The sequence below is a fragment of the Rhinopithecus bieti genome, unplaced genomic scaffold, assembly GCF_001698545.2.
Source record: "Rhinopithecus bieti isolate Rb0 unplaced genomic scaffold, ASM169854v2 scaffold_32008, whole genome shotgun sequence".
NCBI classification, from domain to species: Eukaryota; Metazoa; Chordata; class Mammalia; order Primates; family Cercopithecidae; genus Rhinopithecus; species Rhinopithecus bieti.
In genome coordinates this window covers 2,832,016-2,849,107 of record NW_016814433.1, presented here as the reverse complement: position 1 = coordinate 2,849,107, position 17,092 = coordinate 2,832,016, and the positions used below count along the sequence as shown (strand labels likewise).

The 17,092-nt window shown below is 56.0% G+C and overlaps 2 protein-coding genes across 12 annotated transcripts; one reads left to right on the top strand and one right to left on the bottom strand.

Moving 5' to 3' along the window:
• PLSCR3 (phospholipid scramblase 3) lies at positions 1-4,826 on the top strand. Of its 5 annotated transcripts, none has more exons than XM_017850667.1 (8): positions 1-106; positions 311-492; positions 761-996; positions 1,086-1,128; positions 1,219-1,439; positions 1,630-1,791; positions 3,771-3,932; positions 4,124-4,826. In XM_017850667.1, the coding sequence occupies exons 2-8, from the start codon at positions 486-488 to the stop codon at positions 4,178-4,180; spliced, it is 888 nt and encodes a 295-aa protein (XP_017706156.1). In that variant the 5' UTR covers positions 1-106; positions 311-485; the 3' UTR covers positions 4,181-4,826. The 5 variants fall into 5 exon arrangements, with proteins under 5 accessions (XP_017706156.1, XP_017706159.1, XP_017706157.1 ...); XM_017850670.1 differs by having other exon boundaries at positions 7-106; positions 437-492; positions 929-996; XM_017850668.1 differs by having other exon boundaries at positions 7-106; positions 437-492.
• TNK1 (tyrosine kinase non receptor 1) lies at positions 4,787-14,377 on the bottom strand. Of its 7 annotated transcripts, none has more exons than XM_017850659.1 (14): positions 14,237-14,324; positions 13,767-13,931; positions 12,049-12,300; positions 11,818-11,888; positions 11,522-11,713; positions 11,274-11,429; positions 10,877-11,160; positions 10,375-10,645; positions 8,498-8,592; positions 7,993-8,157; positions 7,689-7,768; positions 5,847-6,145; positions 5,668-5,763; positions 4,787-5,580 (listed from the first exon to the last, which is right to left on the bottom strand). In XM_017850659.1, the coding sequence occupies exons 3-14, from the start codon at positions 12,209-12,211 to the stop codon at positions 5,467-5,469; spliced, it is 1,986 nt and encodes a 661-aa protein (XP_017706148.1). In that variant the 5' UTR covers positions 12,212-12,300; positions 13,767-13,931; positions 14,237-14,324; the 3' UTR covers positions 4,787-5,466. The 7 variants fall into 7 exon arrangements, with proteins under 7 accessions (XP_017706148.1, XP_017706153.1, XP_017706147.1 ...); XM_017850664.1 differs by having other exon boundaries at positions 13,914-13,931; positions 14,237-14,249; XM_017850658.1 differs by lacking the exon at positions 13,767-13,931 and having other exon boundaries at positions 14,237-14,377.
• Between the last annotated feature and the right edge of the window lie 2,715 nt (positions 14,378-17,092).

Sequence of the window (17,092 nt, the reverse complement as noted above, 5' to 3'; positions counted from 1 at the left end):
CGGGGGGCGGGGCCGGCGTCCGAGCTCCGGCCCGCCTCCGCCTCCGCCTCCGCCAGCTCCTGTGAGCCGCCGAGTGCTAGGCACCCGGGCTGTTCTGGGGCTCCAGGTGAGCGGGGCACAGAGGGGTCAGGGAGACCGCCCTTGAGGTGGGGCTGTTGGTCTGACTGCGGGTCCATCTGTCCTGCCGTCCGCCCACAACCTCCTCTGCAGGATGGGAGAACAAAGGGAGGGGGCGGTTCTGGGGCTCCCGAGGGAATCCTGGGTCCCAGGTACCCAGCCCCGCCCGCTGACACTTGGGTTTCTCCCCGAGTCAGAGGCGCCGCCCAAGAGACCCTGGGCCGGCGCTGGGCGCAGCTGCCTCTCCGCGTTTGCCTGTCCGTCTTTGTGTCTGTCTCTGTGTCTGTCTGGCTATCTCCGAGTTTGCCTCCGCTTCCAGAACTAAGCCACCCAGACACCATCATCCCGAAACCTCAAGCCCTTCTCCCATGGCAGGTAAGTGTGCGCGCAAGTCCGGGGGTCCCCGTTATCCCCCCACGGACTTGAGAGCCGGGTGCGAACACATCTTCCCGGAATGTGCTCGGACTGGCTGGGTGGGGCCCCTCCCTTCCTTCCGGGGAACCTCCACCCTGCTCCCCTGCCCCATCTTTCTCTGCGTCTTGCCACCACGTTTCTCCTGAAGCCTTGCGACCCATGGGCTGAAGAATAAGGGGATGAGGCCGTGGGTCCCTTTCTCATCTATCCTGCCCCCACCGCTTTACAGGCTACTTGCCCCCCAAAGGCTACGCCCCTTCGCCCCCACCTCCCTACCCTGTCACCCCTGGGTACCCGGAGCCGGCGCTACATCCTGCCCCCGGACAGGCGCCAGTGCCCGCCCAGGTACCTGCCCCAGCTCCCGGCTTCGCCCTCTTCCCCTCGCCCGGTCCCGTAGCCTCGGGGTCTGCTGCTCCCTTCTTGCCACTGCCTGGGGTGCCTTCCGGCCTCGAATTCCTGGTGCAGGTGAGTGGGAAGGAGTGAGGGAGGATGACTGGGAGGGGACCTGGGCGTCCAGATGGGCCAGCTGATGTGCGCGCCGCCCCTCTTTCCAGATTGATCAGATTTTGATTCACCAGAAGGCTGAGCGAGTGGAAAGTGAGTAGAAGGAGTGGGAGGTTGGACCTCATGATGGTGGGCTCCTGGGCGCGCGAGGCTCTATAAGTCTCCCCGTGTCACCCCGGGCAGCGTTCCTAGGCTGGGAGACCTGTAACCGCTATGAACTGCGCTCTGGGGCCGGGCAGCCCCTGGGTCAGGCGGCGGAGGAGAGCAACTGCTGCGCCCGTCTGTGCTGTGGCGCCCGCCGGCCGCTGCGTGTCCGCCTGGCCGACCCCGGGGACCGCGAGGTGCTGCGTTTGCTCCGCCCGCTGCACTGTGGCTGCAGCTGCTGCCCCTGTGGCCTCCAGGAGGTGGGAGGAGGAAAGGGGCCGGGAGGGCGGGCCTTGGTAGGGCGGGACAATGATGAGGTCCACCTGAGATGAGGCCTGGATCAGGTGGGAGTGGGCAGGTGGGGATGGGAGGTTTAGTGAGGGCCAAGTAGACACATGATAGAGCTGGGACCCCTGCCTCCGCAGTGACCCTGTCTGCTTCCCACTCCAGATGGAAGTACAGGCTCCCCCAGGTACCACTATCGGCCACGTGCTACAGACCTGGCATCCCTTCCTCCCCAAGTTCTCCATCCAGGATGCCGATCGCCAGACAGTCCTGCGAGTGGTGGGGCCCTGCTGGACCTGTGGCTGTGGCACAGACACCAACTTTGAGGTATCAGGAATACTAGAGGTTCTTGGGACCTTCGTAAACCTAGATGATGCTTCCATGAGGCAGGGTGGTTAACACTAAGGTCAAGACCCTGAGCTCATCAATCCAAATCCACTGTGACTCCGACCACATTTGCAGCATTCCTCCATTTGGAAATAGAATGGCCCCGTGGTCTTATAAAAGCATAATAATGAGGATTTCATCTTCAGGAGCAATGTTGATTATTACACGTGGCCCTGAGATGGGCAGAAAAAAAAAATCTAAGGCCAGCCTGGATTTGGGGTGAAGGATGCTTAAGTCTGTGTGGGCTGGGCCCATGTGGCTGCTGTGTATGAGTTTGTGAGCCCAGGCCCTGGAGCAAGCACGATTTTAACATGTTAACATCCTGTGGCCTGCCCTGCTAAAGTAGAATCCACATGCCCCTGCCATTCTGAAATCCAATATATCCTTCTCACTGTGTATTCCTGTCACCAACCTGGAAGCTGGAGATCCCAAGTGGTGAGAATTTCAGAGAAAGGTGAGGCCTGGAAAGCACCTTGGTTTCTAGAAGACAGACCCTTGAGTTCTTTTTTTTGTTTTGTTTTTTTGTTTTGAGACGGAGTCTTGCTCTTGTTACCCAGGTGGGAGTGCAATGGCATGATCTCAGCTCACCACAATCTTCGCCTCCCAGGTTCAAGCAATTCTCCTGCCTCAACCTCCTGAGTAGCTGGCATTACAGGCATGTGCCACCATGTCCGGCTAATTTTGTATTTTTAGTAGAGATGAGGTTTCTCCATGTTGGTCAGGCTGGTCTCAAACTCCTGACCTCAGGTGATCCACCCGCCTCAGCCTCCCAAAGCGCTGGGATTACAGGCTTGAGCCACTGCACCCTGCCGACCCTTGAGTTCTTTAAGGGATAATTCCTTGTGCAGATAAGGGAAAAACAACGGGTATAATCCAGTAGACTTTCCAACGCTTCTAATGAGGTACCCTACCTAAGGTTACTTTGCAAAAATGAGTCACCTTGGTAGCCAGAGGGAGATTCCGTGATGGGAACCAGTTGGGAATAAGATGTAATAACTGTGTGATCCCCGGCTGGGAATGGATAGGCTGTGGGGTTCTCATAGGGCCAGTGTCCCTTTTACATAATTATAAATGATCCATACTTGAGGCTGCACCCTTAGGACCACGGCAGGAAGTGCCCCAGAGCTGTAGGACAGTGCAGGAAGGGGATGGGAATGACACAAAAGGAAATCACTCCAGTTCTAATCCCGGAGAATGAGCACAGGAAAAGGACCAGGAAGTCACGGGGAGTAACTACCCACATTGGCAGGGCCTGTTGCTGTGTGGCTCAGAGAAGCCAGTGGAAATTGTGGTCCTCAAAGGCTACTTACTGCTGCCCCTCCCCACAGTAGATAGGTGTGTATCCCCTCTAGATGTGGCTCTCATGCAGTGCTGGGCAAGGCCCTCCCCTACTTTGCAGATTAGAGAAAAGGTACTCTTTGGGGTAGACAGCCTTCTAGGAGACTTCTTGGCTGGTGAAGTACAGCCAGGATTCTGGTAGCTTTCCTTGCCCTTTTGGCCAGGTTACTTTGTGCAGGGCATAAACTATGCCAATTGTGGGTGGCAGGGGCATTGGGAACCAGAGCAAACCTAGCAAACAGCCATACCCTAAGGGGGTTGGATTATATCATGCTTCCATTTCTCCCACCACTGATGTTCAGTTATGTCATGCATTGCCTTTGGATAGCAGCAGCTCTGAGTCTGAATCCTAATTTTGGGTATAGACTCACAGCGTGATCTAGAGTGCCTCAGTTTCCCCAGCTGTCATACTCTGTGATGGGAACCAGTTGGGAAAGCAATCACTGGGTGACCTCTAGAGGGGAAGATTCACTGAGTGGAGACCCTGCAAATCCATACATGCGACTGTGGGAGTGAGACTGGAGCAGGTGAGACTGGCTGCCTCCTCCTTAGTTGGGTCCTTCCTCCCTCCCGGCTAACAGGTGAAGACTCGGGATGAATCCCGCAGTGTGGGCCGCATCAGCAAGCAGTGGGGAGGCCTGGTCCGAGAAGCCTTCACGGATGCAGATGACTTTGGCCTACAGTTTCCGCTGGACCTGGATGTGAGGGTGAAGGCTGTGCTGCTGGGAGCCACGTTCCTCATTGTGAGTTGGCTGCTCCTGCCCCCACCTCCTGCCTGTCCTTTGCTGTTATTCGAAGCTTTATGCATTACCTGGCCTCTTGCTAGGGGAAAGTCAGGGATAGGTGTTGTGGGGGTTGAGGTTCCAGAGCTGGCCTGTGACAGCCGAGCTGGCTGGCCCAGCCGGATCTCCCGTTGACAGTGGCCTCCTCTTAGGACTACATGTTCTTTGAGAAGCGAGGAGGCGCGGGGCCTTCTGCCGTCACCAGTTAGAGGCCACCATGGTGTGAGGAGACCATCACCTCGACGAGAACTCCAGATGGTTGCCTGCACTGGCCCCTCCTCCGGGTGGCCCCTTTCCTCCATGTACACTGCAGGGGACAGAAGGGGGCCCCCACCCCTACCCTACTCCCTGGCCTCCTGCCCCTGTGGTACCCAAGGAGGGGTATGTATGAGAGCCCCTCTCCTGCTACCTCCCACCATTGTCCCAGCAGTCCCTTGGCACACAGGCATATCAGCTTTCACGCTTTCCCCACGCACTCCCTCCCACCCCCTTCCAGGGCCTCTGCTCCAAAGGAGGCCTCTGGAACCCAGGACTCTGGGGTTTTACAAGAGGGCTGGGGTGGGGAAGGGCAAGCTGCACCAAAGATGGTGGACATAGCCACCCCCCCCAGCATCTGCTTGGCCAATTAGTTCAGCCTCAGACCATGGCACTTCAACGGGGTTTCCACCTCCCCATCAACAGCTGCAGGGGGACCCCAGTGCCAACTTCCTCTCCCACTAGGGCCCTGCCCTCAGCTGGTGCTTGCTGCGATTCCTGTGCCTTATGTAACCGCCCTTCCTTCCCTTGCCCTAGGAAAAAGGCTGCATCTTTATATGTTACATTCATATAAACTTTGTAACTTTTTGGACATTGAAAGATGCATGTAATAGGGGAGGGTAGAAGGAGTTGATATGGGAAAAAACAAAGGGGAATGTGAGAGCTGGGCTGGGGCAGGGGCTAGCCCATCTCATAATCCATACTACCAGCATCAAATGTCCTTGAGTTCAAGAGAGTAATCGTCATCACCCACGATGGCCCTGGACCAAATGAAGGCAGTTTGGGCCTATACCCCAAGTCAATATGGCGGCTTCCATCATCCAGGATGGCTGCCCCACAGAGTCCAGTGTGGTAGCTGACGGCAGTTCAGGATGGCTGTTCGCATGGTCCAGTGTGACCCCTTGATCCTCTAGTGAGTAGAAGCTTCCTCTGGATATGATGTACAGCAGCTCTTTTCCTCCAAGTCCTCTTGTTTGAGAATGTAGTGGGCAGACTAGATCCTTCTTGGCCGAGCCAAAGGAGCTTCAGCCTTCAGAAGCCAAGGAGCATAGGAGGGAGGAGACATTTGCCAGTGCCCAACCCTGGGCTCCTCCTCCACGTGCCTATAGCAGGTAGGATCTCCCCAGGTGGAAAGTCTACCCCCGTCAGGACCTTGTTCTGGTTCTGTTTAGTCCCACGTGGCCAGGCCCTCAGGGGCCTAGGCTTTTCATGCTGGTGTCCGTGCCCGCAGAAGCTGAGCTCAGGGCCTGGCTAGGACATAGCGGCTGGCAGCTGAGAGGTCCCACTGGTAATGCTCCAGGATGCGCCGGCAGTCAGCTCTGGACCGGCTACTCAGGTGGAAGAGCTGGTCTACCTGTGGAAGCAGGAGGGTGGGCTGCAGCTGACTGCCAGGTTGCAGGGGCAGGAGAGGAGGGACCCCAAGAGAAGGGACTGGCTTTACCTTGAGGTTCCGGATGGCAGAAACCACATCTCCGCCAGTGGCTCCTAGTGCTGTCTGGCACTCCTGGTGGGTGACCCCATGCACACTCAGCTCCACCTGTAACAGACAAAGCCCCACTCAGGCCCCTGCCCCTGCCTGTAGCCCCTTGTGGCCACCAGGCCATTTCAGTGAGACCTCACCTCCATAATCTTCCTCCGCAACTCAGGATCAGGCAAGAGGCCTCCAGAGAGGGCGGCGGCTTTACCGGCTCCAGGCGCTCCCATGGGGAGATTGTGTGGGGGTTTTTTTTTGGGCCAGGGAAGCCTCTCCCTCGGGGGCTGGCTGGGCTGAGGAGAGCTAGAGGATAAAGGTGGGCGTGGAGGCAGGCCAGGGGGTCCTTGGGGCACAGCTCTGGCTTGTCGAATTTCAGGGGGGCTTGAACCACCCCCTGTGGGGCGAGGACCCAGGGACAGAACTGACTCCAGACTCCTGGAAATGCCTGCACAGTTGAGAAAGAAACAACTTGATCTCGTCTCGCTGCAGCCTCCACCTCCTGGGCTCAAGCGATCCTCCCACCTCAGCCTCCCGAGTAGCTGTGACTACAGGTGCATGCCACTATGACTGGCTAATTTTTGTATTTTTGTAGAGACAGGGTTTCGGTACATTGCTCAGACTGGTCTCAAACTCCCGGACTCAAGCCATCCGCCCACCTTGGGCTCCCAAAGTGCTGGGATTACAGGCGTGAGCCACCATGCCTGGCCCCACTCTCTGTCTTCATCTGTGTGGAGCTGGATGGTTTTGCAAGCATTTGCAGATGAGCTAGCCAGCCCTGTCCCTGGGTGGTTCATGTGTCAGGTGAGACAATGAGACAGATGTGCAAATGGACACCAAGGCCTAGGCAGAGGGCCCAGAGTGTGGAGGTGCTCTACAGTAGGGAAGGCAGGAGGGCTTCCTGTCTTTTAAGATTCCACAGGCCAGGCGCGGTAGCTCAAGCCTGTAATCCCAGCACTTTGGGAGGCCGAGACGGGCGGATCACAAGGTCAGGAGATCGAGACCATCCTGGCTAACCTGGTGAAACCCCGTCTCTACTAAAAAATACAAAAAACTAGCCGGGTGAGGTGGCGGGCGCCTGTAGTCCCAGCTACTCGGGAGGCTGAGGCAGGAGAATGGCGTAAAACCCGGGAGGCGGAGCTTGCAGTGAGCTGAGATCCGGCCACTGCACTCCAGCCTGGGCGACAGAGCGAGACTCCGTCTCAAAAAAAAAAAAAAAGATTCCACAGTAGGCCAGGCGCAGTGGCTCACACCTGTAATCCCAGCACTTTAGGAGGCCGAGGTGGGTGGATCAGGAGGTCAGGAGATCGAGACCATCCTGAAAAACACAGTGAAACCCCGTCTCTACTAAAAATACAAAAAAATTAGCCGGGCGTGATGGCGGGCGCCTGTAGTCCCAGCTACTCAGGAGGCTGAGGCAGGAGAATGGCATGAACCCGGGAGGCAGAGCTTGCAATGAGCCGAGACCGCGCCACTGCACTCCAGCCTGGGCAACAGAGCGAGACTCTGTCTCAAGAAAAAAAAAAAAAAAAGATTCCATAGTATAGGGCTGGGTGCAGTGGCTCACACCTGTAATCCCAGCACTTTGGGAGGCCAAGGCGGGCAGATCACCTGAGGTCGGGAGTTCAAGGCCAACCTGGGCAACATGGTGAAACCTCATCTCTACTAAAAATACAAAATTAGCCGGGCATGGTAGCGCATGCCTGTAGTCCCAGCTAGTCGGGAGGCCGAGCCAGGAGAATTGCTTGAACCCGGGAGGTAGAGGTTGTGGTGAGCCAAGATCACGCCACTGCACTCCAGCCTGGGCAAAAAGAGTGAAACTCTGTCTCAAAAAAACAAAAACAAAAAAAGATTTCACCGTATAGCTAGGATGCCAGTACAGAATTCAGAGGAAGGAAATAATAGATGCAAGGGCATGGATCAGGGCAGGGGGTCGGAATTGACGGGCTGGTCTTGATCTCCTCAGAGACTCTGGAGTCCACCACACCCACCTTTCATCCTCTCCAGGGGCACGTTTCTCCTCTGGCCCCGTGCTGGGGGCACATCCCAAAGATTTGCCTTCTTTCTGTCTCTGTCGGAGAGGGATCCAGTTCGTCCTCCACACCAACCCTCCCCACCCCACAGATCAATACACCCTCCCAAAAAAACTCACGGGGGAACCTAGGAGACCCAGCGCCCAGGGTGGAGGCTGTAGCTTCATTCTGGTCCTGTCCCCAAGCTTCCTTTCCAGAGAATCTCCTGGACTTCATCAGTTTTCCCAGCCCACCCCTGTCCCCCACCCTTTCAGGTCCTCACCCATCTATGCTTCCTGGGTGTTGATCTCCCCGGGCAGGGGTGCCTCTGTGAACTGGACGGGTGACTGGCAAGCCCCCCGCATCTGCCAGCGTCACCGCTGAGGCTGGGAAGCTGCCCACTTTGAAGGTGCGACCATTCTGGCCCTTCCAGATTGTGGAGTCGGGGCTGTGGAAAGAGGAGCTGGTCAATGGGATAGGCATAAGGGCAAGAGTTAGGGCTGGGCCCTGGCCCACAGTCAGCTCACCACTAGGCTATGTGCCTTGGAGCTGCATCTGCCTAGAGGAAGGGAAGCATTTCCCCTAATGCAGTAAGGCTCTATGGGCCAGCAGTGGCTCCAGCAGGGAGGCCAGGACCATGCTGGAGCTTTCAGGACCCAGTGGGGAGAGGAGATGAGACAGAAGATCAGGGTTAAGGAGCTGGAGAGAAGCAGAGAAGGAAGGGATCAGGAATGAGGTTGGGAGGGTATCCTCCTCCTGAGGATGCTTGGGAGGTATGGGACTGTCACCTGCCCTCGATGACTGTGATGGGGTCACCAGTCTCCATCCTCAGGGCGCCTGGCTCTGTGACATCCCTCACACAGCATCCTTCCGAAGGCCAGGCCTGTGGAGACAGGAGGAAAAGGTGGCTGGGCTTGTGGCCTGAGTCAGAAAGGTAATATGGGAGCAGGAAGAAAGAAAAACCCCACTCTGTATGTCATCTGTGCTGGGCCCAAGGTGGGAATCTCCCTGTCCCCCAGTCGTAATTCAGTGAGGGAGGCAGACCTGGATCCCATGACAAACAGGTCAGGGCTCAAGGAGCAAGCAAGGGCCCTAGCTCTACCTAGGGGGACTAACAGGAGCATCATCCTGTACACTGCTTTCACTCCTCATCTAGGCCCGTCAGAGCAGCCTCCCAAGCCCCTCTGGGAAATGTCCACTCCTCTGCAGCCTCACTGCCTCTACCCTCACCCAGACCTCTTCATCTTCCTTCTGCTTCACAGCCACTGTTGCCTACCTGGTCTCCCAGCCTCAGCATCATCCCTCTAATCCATTCTTGCGCCACACCAGAGTGCCATCACGGGCAGAGTGGCTTGTAACTCCCTTGCTTAGTAGGCTTCCCTGGCTCCCAAATGCCTTCAGAATAAACACTAAACTTTAGTGGTAGAGTGTAGCAGCTTAGGGAACAGCTCTGAAGTCAAATTGACTGGCTCAAATCCCAACTCCTCCACTTACCATGTGACTTTAGGTAACTCTCAGTGCCTCAACTGCCCATCAGTAACATGGAGATAATAATAATTACCTCATCCAGGCCGGGCATGGTGGCTCATGCCTGTAATCCCAGCATTTTGGGAGGCCGAGGCGGGTGGATCAATCGAGGTCAGGAGTTCGAGACCAGCCTGGCCAACATGGTGAAACCTCATCTCTACTAAAAATACAAAAATTAGCCAGGCATGGTGGCAGGCGACTGTAGTTCCAGCTACTCAGGAAGCTGAAACAGGAGAATTGTTTGAACCCGGGAGGTGGAGGTTGCAGTGAGCCAAGATCCCACCATTGCACTCCAGCTAGGGTGACAGAGCAAGACTCTGTCTCAAAAGAAAATAATAATAACAATAATAATTACCTCATCCAATGGTTGAGAGCATTAAATGAGCGAATCTGCATACACGCCCACGTAAAGCTCACAGTGCAGTGTCCTGCACAGGTCAAGTGCTCTACGTGTTAGCTTAACACGCTTTGCAAAGCCCTCCATGACACAGCTCCTGCTCACTCTGCTGCCTCATTATTTTTTTTTTTGAGATGGAGTTTCGCTCTTTTTGCCCAGGCTGAAGTGCAATGGCGCAATCTTGGCCCACCACAACCTCTGCCTCCCGGGTTCAAGCGATTCTCCTGCCTTAGCCTCCCGAGTAGCTGGGATTACAGGCATGCACCACCACGCCCAGCTGATTTTGTATTTTTTAGTAGAGACGGGGTTTCTCCATGTTGGTCAGGCTGGTCTTGAACTCCCGACCTCAGGTGATCTGCCCACCTTTGCCTCCCAAAGTGCTGGGATTACAGAGGTGAGCCACCGTGCCCCGGCCTGCGGCTTCATTACTTCTATTTCCCCCTCCCACACTGAGTCCTTCTCTTCCTCTGCCTGTCAACATGACTGTAACTGAGTGCTGTCTCCTCTATGCCCCTTTTCTGGCCCAGACACAGACCCCAGCCTTTCAGTCTGCATCTGTGTATCCCCAAGTTGCCTCCTCAGGGCTCTGATCTCCCTGCAGGTAGGGACTGCATCTGTTTTGCTCAGAGCTGAATCCCAGAGCCCAGCACAGGCACCTGGATATGTTAGTCCTTGCATGGAACCCTGGGAGAAGGAATGGAGGGAAGAGGGACTGTATCTGGTGAGGTAGGGGGTTCCCACCTCTTGCAGCAGCCCCTCCAGGTGGGAAAAGCTAGGCCGGTCAGCAGGGTGGGGGGCCCAGCAGCGCAAGGCGAGGGAGTAGAGGGCCCTGGAGCAGACGGGAGGCCTAGGCAGCCTGGCTCTGTCCTCCAGCCGCTGCAGGATGAGGTACGGTGGGACCCCGGCCCAGGGTTCCTCGCCCCCGGAGAACATCTCCCACAACGTCACCCCAAACATCCACACGTCCGAGGCAGAAGAGAAGGCTCCGTGGCGCAGGCTCTCTGGAGCACACCTGCGGAAGGAAGTGGAGCTGAAAGGGGCCGGACACGTGCTCCTCGGCGGCTCACCTTCCACGGAGCACCCCGGAGTGCTCCCATCTTTCACAAAAGTCCTCTTTTCCTAGGAGGATAACCCTTCTGGTCCCAGCTTCCCTCAGAAGCCCGGCCCCCTCCGATCTCCCTCGGCTGCTGCCCTCCGGATTCGCCCGGCTCAGAGCCCGATCCCCCCGTGGGCCCGCGCTCACCATGCGTAGGGGATGGGGCGGGGCCCGCCCATGACGTAGCGGCCCCGGGTGCCGCCCAGAGGCCGCACCAGCCCGAAGTCAGCCACCTTGATGGTGCGCGGCGATGCCAGCAGCAGGTTGCGCGTAGCGAGGTCTCGGTGCACCAGCCCACGGGCCCCCAGGTACACCATGGCTCCCGCCAATTGCCGCAGGAAGAGGCAGAGCAGGGACACGGGCAGCGGGGGTGTCGGGGCCGAGGCCGTTAAGCGCGCGTGCAGGGAGCCCAGTGGCGCCAGCTCCATCACCTGCAGGAGGGAGCACCGCGCCGCGTGAGCCGGACCCACTGGTCCCAGCTTCCCTCCTGCCGCACTCTCCTGCCGCACGGCTGTCCCGGGAACCAGCGGCTGGATCTGCTCACCATCTGCAGAGGCTGGCCCAGTACAAGGCCGTGCAGACGCAGCACGTGTGGGTGCTCCAAGTTCATCATGACCGATACCTCTCGCAGGAAGTCCCCCAGTTCTGTGCCCATCGGGCCTTCGGGACCTACCCGGAGGGACTTGACAGCCACTGGGACCTGGAGGTGGGGGGAAGCAACTTTAGGCATTGTGGGCATGAAGAACAGAGGGGACAGCTGGCCTGGATGAAGTGGGCTCCCTGGACACTCACACTCTTGCCATTGGGCAGCGTCCACAGCCCTCGGTGCACCACACCGAAGCAGCCCGAACCCAGCAGCTCCCCTCTGCAAACAGCACCCTCTGGGATCAGACACTTTAGGCCCCCCTCTGGCTCAGGGAGGTGCGTTGGGCTGTCCGAGGGCAGGGTGGGCTCCTTGTGCTCAGGGGCTAAACCTCCAAGGATCTGAAACAGGGATGGGAAATCCAGTATGCAGAGCCCTGCAGCCCCCTCCCTGCCCCTCAAGCCACCTCATTCCCAGGCCCAAGCTGCCCACCCAGAACACACACCTTGTAGACCCAGTTCTTAGACTTAGGCCCGGAACGTAGCCTTTTCAGAGCTTCGGACAGTCTGCGCTGGGCTGTGGGAGGCCAGAATCAGGGCTGGGGTGGAGGTGGGGGTGGGGAAGAGTGCGGAGAGACTTACAGGGAAGAAAAGGGCTGGCAGAGGGTTGTGGTGGGGGAAGGCAACTGATAGGCTGTGGACAGAGACACCAGGGCCTCGGGGCAGGGGTCTCTCACCAGGCCGGCCCATGCCAATGCCGTCCAGGTCCTCAGGCTTTACAAAGTCGAAGTGCTCTGGCCGAGTGACATTAAGCTCCTCAAGGATGGGCCAGTAAAACTGGGCCAGCTGGATGTCCCGGAGCAGCTTCAGTAGCCACAGGGAGCCGGCCTCAGGAAGCATGTCCGGAGAAGGAGTCCCGAAGGATGAACACTCTCCTTCAGATGTTCAGCCCAGGGTAGGCCCTAGAGAGACCGGGTCTCCAGCTCCACCTGCACATCATCAGAAACACTCAGGTACAGAGGGAGGGACACAGCAGAGACAGCCAGGATCCCTGCCACTCACACATACAAATACCAGGTAGAACATTCCCCGTGCCCACAGCATCTGGGTACTCTGTCCCTTCACCTCTGAGTAACCTGCCCTGCTCACACCTGCAATTTTAGCATGCTGCCTGCTCCTACTACAGACTCCAGGTGTGTTACCATCCTGACTCTGAAATATCATGACACATCATCCACCCGGACACCCAGAAACACTCCCCTTTTAGACCTCACTCATACACAGCTGAGACATCTCCCTTCCTCCAACATGAGACATGTTTGCCTGCCACACACACTAGAGATGCCCAGATATGACAACCACATCATACCTCAGGCATGTAGGTAGAGCACACACACACACACGAAGGTACACTGCCTCCCACACACTGCCACACACACACTGAGACCTACAGATATACTGCAAAACATGGCCGAGGCTCCCAAATACATGTCCTCCTTTTTTTTTTTTTTTGAGACGGAGTCTCGCTCTGTCACCCAGGCTAGAGTGCAATGGCACGATCTCAGCTCACTGCAAGCTCCACCTCCCGGGTTCATGCCATTCTCCTGCCTCAGCCTCCCATGTAGCTGGGACTCCAGGTGCCTGCCATCACTTACGGCTAATTTTTTGTATTTTTAGTAGAGACGGGGTTTCACTGTGTGAGCCAGGATGGTCTTGATCTCCTGACCTCGTGATCTGCCCGACTCGGCCCCCCAAAGTGTGTCCTCTTTTTTTTTTTTGTGATAAGTCTCGCTCTCTCATCTAGGCTGGAGTGCAGTGGTGTGATCTCGGCTCGCTGCAACCTCTGCCTCCCGGGTTCAAGCAATTCTTCTGCCTCAGTCTCCTGAGTAGCTGGGACTACAGGCACGTGCCACCATGCCCAGCTATTTTTTGTATTTTTAGTAGAGACAGGGTTTCACCATATTGGCCAGGCTGGTCTTGAACTCCTGACCTTGTGATCCGCCCACCTCGGCCACCTAAAGTGCTGGGATTACAGGCGTGAGCCGCCGCACCTGATCGATATATGTTCTCTTAACGCTGAGACATTCCAGCATGCGGCCACAAAACGCCCAGGCTCATCCATGTCCTTCCATGAGATGTTCCTTGTACATACATGTCATATCCATGGGACACAGCAGTTCACTGCCTCCGAACACCTAGATACACTGCCCCACACGACTGAGACACAAAGGTCCACATGAACACAACACAGAGACATCGAGGCACAGTGTGCACACAGCATACTGAGCTATAGGGGCATAGGGCCGCCTCAAGCCAAAAGAGGTCCAGGGTCCTTGCCTCTCCTCCACCGGAGGCAGCAACATTTGAAATCAAATCAGGCACTTGTGATGGCCGCTAGGCTTAGGTGCTGCCTATGGAGTCACTGAGGCTGTCAGGTACACAGTCCCACACCTACCTGAACTCAGCCCCAGGCACAGATCCCTGCCGGCAGCCTGAGTCACTAGGTCTAACTTGGCTTCAAAGCAACTCCACCAACCTTTGTTAAATAAGGCTCTGGGCCTCTGGATACTGGCAGCCTGCTCACACTTTCCTTAATACACACCTGGACCCGTCCTTTCCCCTACAATATAAGCAAGGAGGAAGAGGATCGAGGCTGGGCCTAGCTGGAAACGCGCAGGTGGGCTCAGAACCGGGCGCGAGCGGGGGTTGGGTTGGGAAGGAGAAAGCCCAGGACCCTGGGGGACCCGGCCGTGCGCGCTCGGTGGGAAGTAGGGAGCGCAGGAGAAGGGAGACAGGAGGAAGCGCGGCTGCGGAAGGGAAGGACGTAGAAGGGGACAGGCCCAGCGCCTCCGGGACGCGCCCCCAGCGACGGCTGCTCCGCTGGCCCGCCCCAGCCCGGGCCCCCTGCTCGGTCCGGACCCTCACCTGGTCAAGGCGGAAGCGGCGACTGCGGAACCTCCCAGGCTGCCTGGGCTAAATCCGAGAAGGCGGGACAGGAGTAAATCCCTCGGAGGGCGGGGACCTGGCGGCTGGCCCGGGGCTGGCGAGAGCCGCACCCCGAGTTCCCTGGTGGGACAAGGTGACGGTCGCCAGGGCGGCTGGCGGCCCCTCCCTCCTCCAGACCAGATCGCCCCGACTGTGAGAAGCCCCTTTCCCTTCTCCTCTGCTCGACTTCTTCAGGTCTTTCCAGCCTTCTCCGAATAGCTTCCCAGCCCTCCCCAGACTTCACTCCTCTGTTTCTGTTCCCTATGCCCTCTTGCCAAACCCTTCACCTCTCAGCCAGGACCCCATCCCTTACATGAATAAGCACCCGATAGAGCTATCCTGTTCATGCACAGAGAATATAAGGCTAAATAGGACACAGTTCCTGCCCCATGGCAGGGGGTTCAGTTTCCTAGCATGCTTTTCTTAATGAACCCTGGAATGGGGCCAGGGCAGAGAGCTGTTGGTGTTGGTAGGGAGAGTTGGCCCTGGCCTAGACAGAGTCTACAGTTGAAGCTGTTGTTGATCATGGGCAGCATTCCATGCCTCAGGGCACGCTTCCCCATTACTGACACTCCTGGGCTTCATTCCAGCATAATGCCTGCCCTGCATGTAAGCTCTGCAGAACCCAGGGCCCTGCACACTTCTACCGAGCGTGCGGCCACCGGGACTCAGTCCAGACCTTGAAGAAGGCTCTGAGAAGGAGCATTTGTCTCTGCATCTCTCAGGGGTCCCAGAGAGGAAGCTGCCAGTCTTAGGACATCTAATCTGCCCCTGCCCCAAGGAAGGATGTGGGAACATAGCAGCTGCTGTCCCAAGCGTCCCTTGGAGCGAAAAGCCCTCCCGATCTTGGTAAACATGTAGGATGTTTGATCCCAACTACCACCTCGGTGTTTCCCAGCCTGGGGTCCTCTTCTTCCTCCTTGCTTATAATGAGGGGTAAGGGAGGGGTCCAGATGTCTGTAAGGGAAAGTGTGAGCAGGCAGCCAGCACCCCAAGACCCAGAGCCTTATTTAATAAAGGTTGGTGGAGTTGCCTTGAAACCAAGTTAGACCGAGTGACTCTCAGGCTGCCAGCAAGGATCTGTGCCTGGGGCCAATCCCTGCATGGATCCTACGTGGGATAGGAAAATCTTCATAATACTGTTCCATGGTATTGTTTTCTTGCTGATTCTTTTGCCCTCCAACCAGGATCGCTCATCACACTATAATTGTTACTGCACATCTGCAATCCCTGATAGAGATTCTGTAGCTCCACAGGGTAGGGGCTGGGCCTGGCTTGTTCATGCTTGTGTTCTAAGTACCCAGGACAGTGTGGGCATATAATAGGCATGATACATGTTGGTTGTAAAGAAGTCTCCTCAGTCTAATCCTCATTGTTGTGTAGATGATCTCTCTTTACTCCCTGCTTTTAAGATGTCATTAGTGTTTTGTAGGTTTATTTTATTTATTTATTTATTTTTTTGAGACGGAGTCTCGCTCTGTCGCCCAGGCTGGAGTGCAGTGGCCAGATCTCAGCTCACTGCAAGCTCCGCCTCCCGGGTTCACGCCATTCTCCTGCCTCAGCCTCCCGAGTAGCTGGGACTACAGGCGCCCGCCAGGTCACCCGGCTAGTTTTTTGTATTTTTAGTAGAGACGGGGTTTCACCGTGTTAGCCAGGATGGTCTTGATCTCCTGACCTCGTGATCCGCCCGTCTCGGCCTCCCAAAGTGCTGGGATTACAGGCTTGAGCCACCGCGCCCGGCCTGTTTTGTAGTTTTATTACAATGTGTCTAGATATTTATTTATTCAATATATTCTGCTCAGTATGTTGTATTTCCTGTATGTATGAATTCACATATTTTATCATATTGGAAAGTTCTCAGAAACCATCCAGATATTATTCTTCCTCCGTCCTCTGTGCTCTCTCCTTTGCCAACTGATTAGGAGTGTTCTAGACCTTTTCACTCTGTCCTCCGTGTCTTTTAACCTGTCTTCTGTATTTTTCATCTCTTTGTGTCTTGGTGATACATTCAGGTAATCTCTTCCAGTCTGTCCCAGTTCACTACTTCTCTCTTTGGTTACATCTGATATGCTGTTTAATCCTCATGTGGAAGGTTTTTTAATTTTATTTTTTGGTTATTGTTATATTCATATGAAAATTACTCTACTTGGCCGGGCGTGGTGGCTCACTCCTGTAATCCTAACACTTTGGGAGGCTGAGGCGGGTGGATCATGAGGTCAGGAGATCGAGACCATCCTGGCTAACACGGTGAAACCCTGTCTCTACTAAAAAAAAAAAAAATACAAAAAAATTAGCTGGGTGTGGTGGCGGGCATCTGTAGTCCCAACTACTTGGGAGGCTGAGGCAGGAGAATGGTGTGAACCCAGGAGGCAGAGCTTACAGTGAGCTGAGATCGCACCACTGCACCCCAGCCTAGGTGACAGAGCGAGACTTTTTAGTAGAGACAGGGTTTCACTATGTTGGCCAGGCTGGTCTTGAACTCCTGACCTTGGGATCTGCCCGCCTCGGCCTCCCAAAGTGCTGAGATTACAAAAGTGGGCCATTGCTCCTGGCCCTACTCTACTTTTCTTTTTCTTTCTTTCTTGTCTTCTTCTTTTTTTTTTTTTCTTTTTTTTTTTTTTTTTTTTTGAAGCAGAGTCTCTCTCTGTCACCCAGGCTGGAGTGCAGTGGTGCAATCTCAGCTCACACTGCAACCTCCACCTCCCAGGTCAAGCAGTTCCCTGCCTCAGCCTCTCCAGTAGCTGGGACTACAGGCGCCTGCCACCACGCCCAGCTAATTTTTGTATTTTTTTTGGT

Bases quoted from the DNA above. Each gene is read 5' to 3' on its own strand.
- TNK1 (XM_017850658.1), bottom strand. From the start codon at position 12,211: ATGCTTCCTGAGGCCGGCTCCCTGTGGCTACTGAAGCTGCTCCGGGAC. The intron at 11,161-11,273 runs GTGAGCAGATCC...TCCCTCCTGCAG, and splicing joins TGGGCCAGCCTCTGCAGATG to GTGATGGAGCTGGCGCCACT. The intron at 5,764-5,846 runs GTGAGGTCTCAC...TGTCTGTTACAG, and splicing joins TGCGGAGGAAGATTATGGAG to GTGGAGCTGAGTGTGCATGG.
- PLSCR3 (XM_017850667.1), top strand. The intron at 1,129-1,218 runs GTGAGTAGAAGG...CACCCCGGGCAG, and splicing joins GAAGGCTGAGCGAGTGGAAA to CGTTCCTAGGCTGGGAGACC. The intron at 1,440-1,629 runs GTGGGAGGAGGA...TTCCCACTCCAG, and splicing joins GCCCCTGTGGCCTCCAGGAG to ATGGAAGTACAGGCTCCCCC.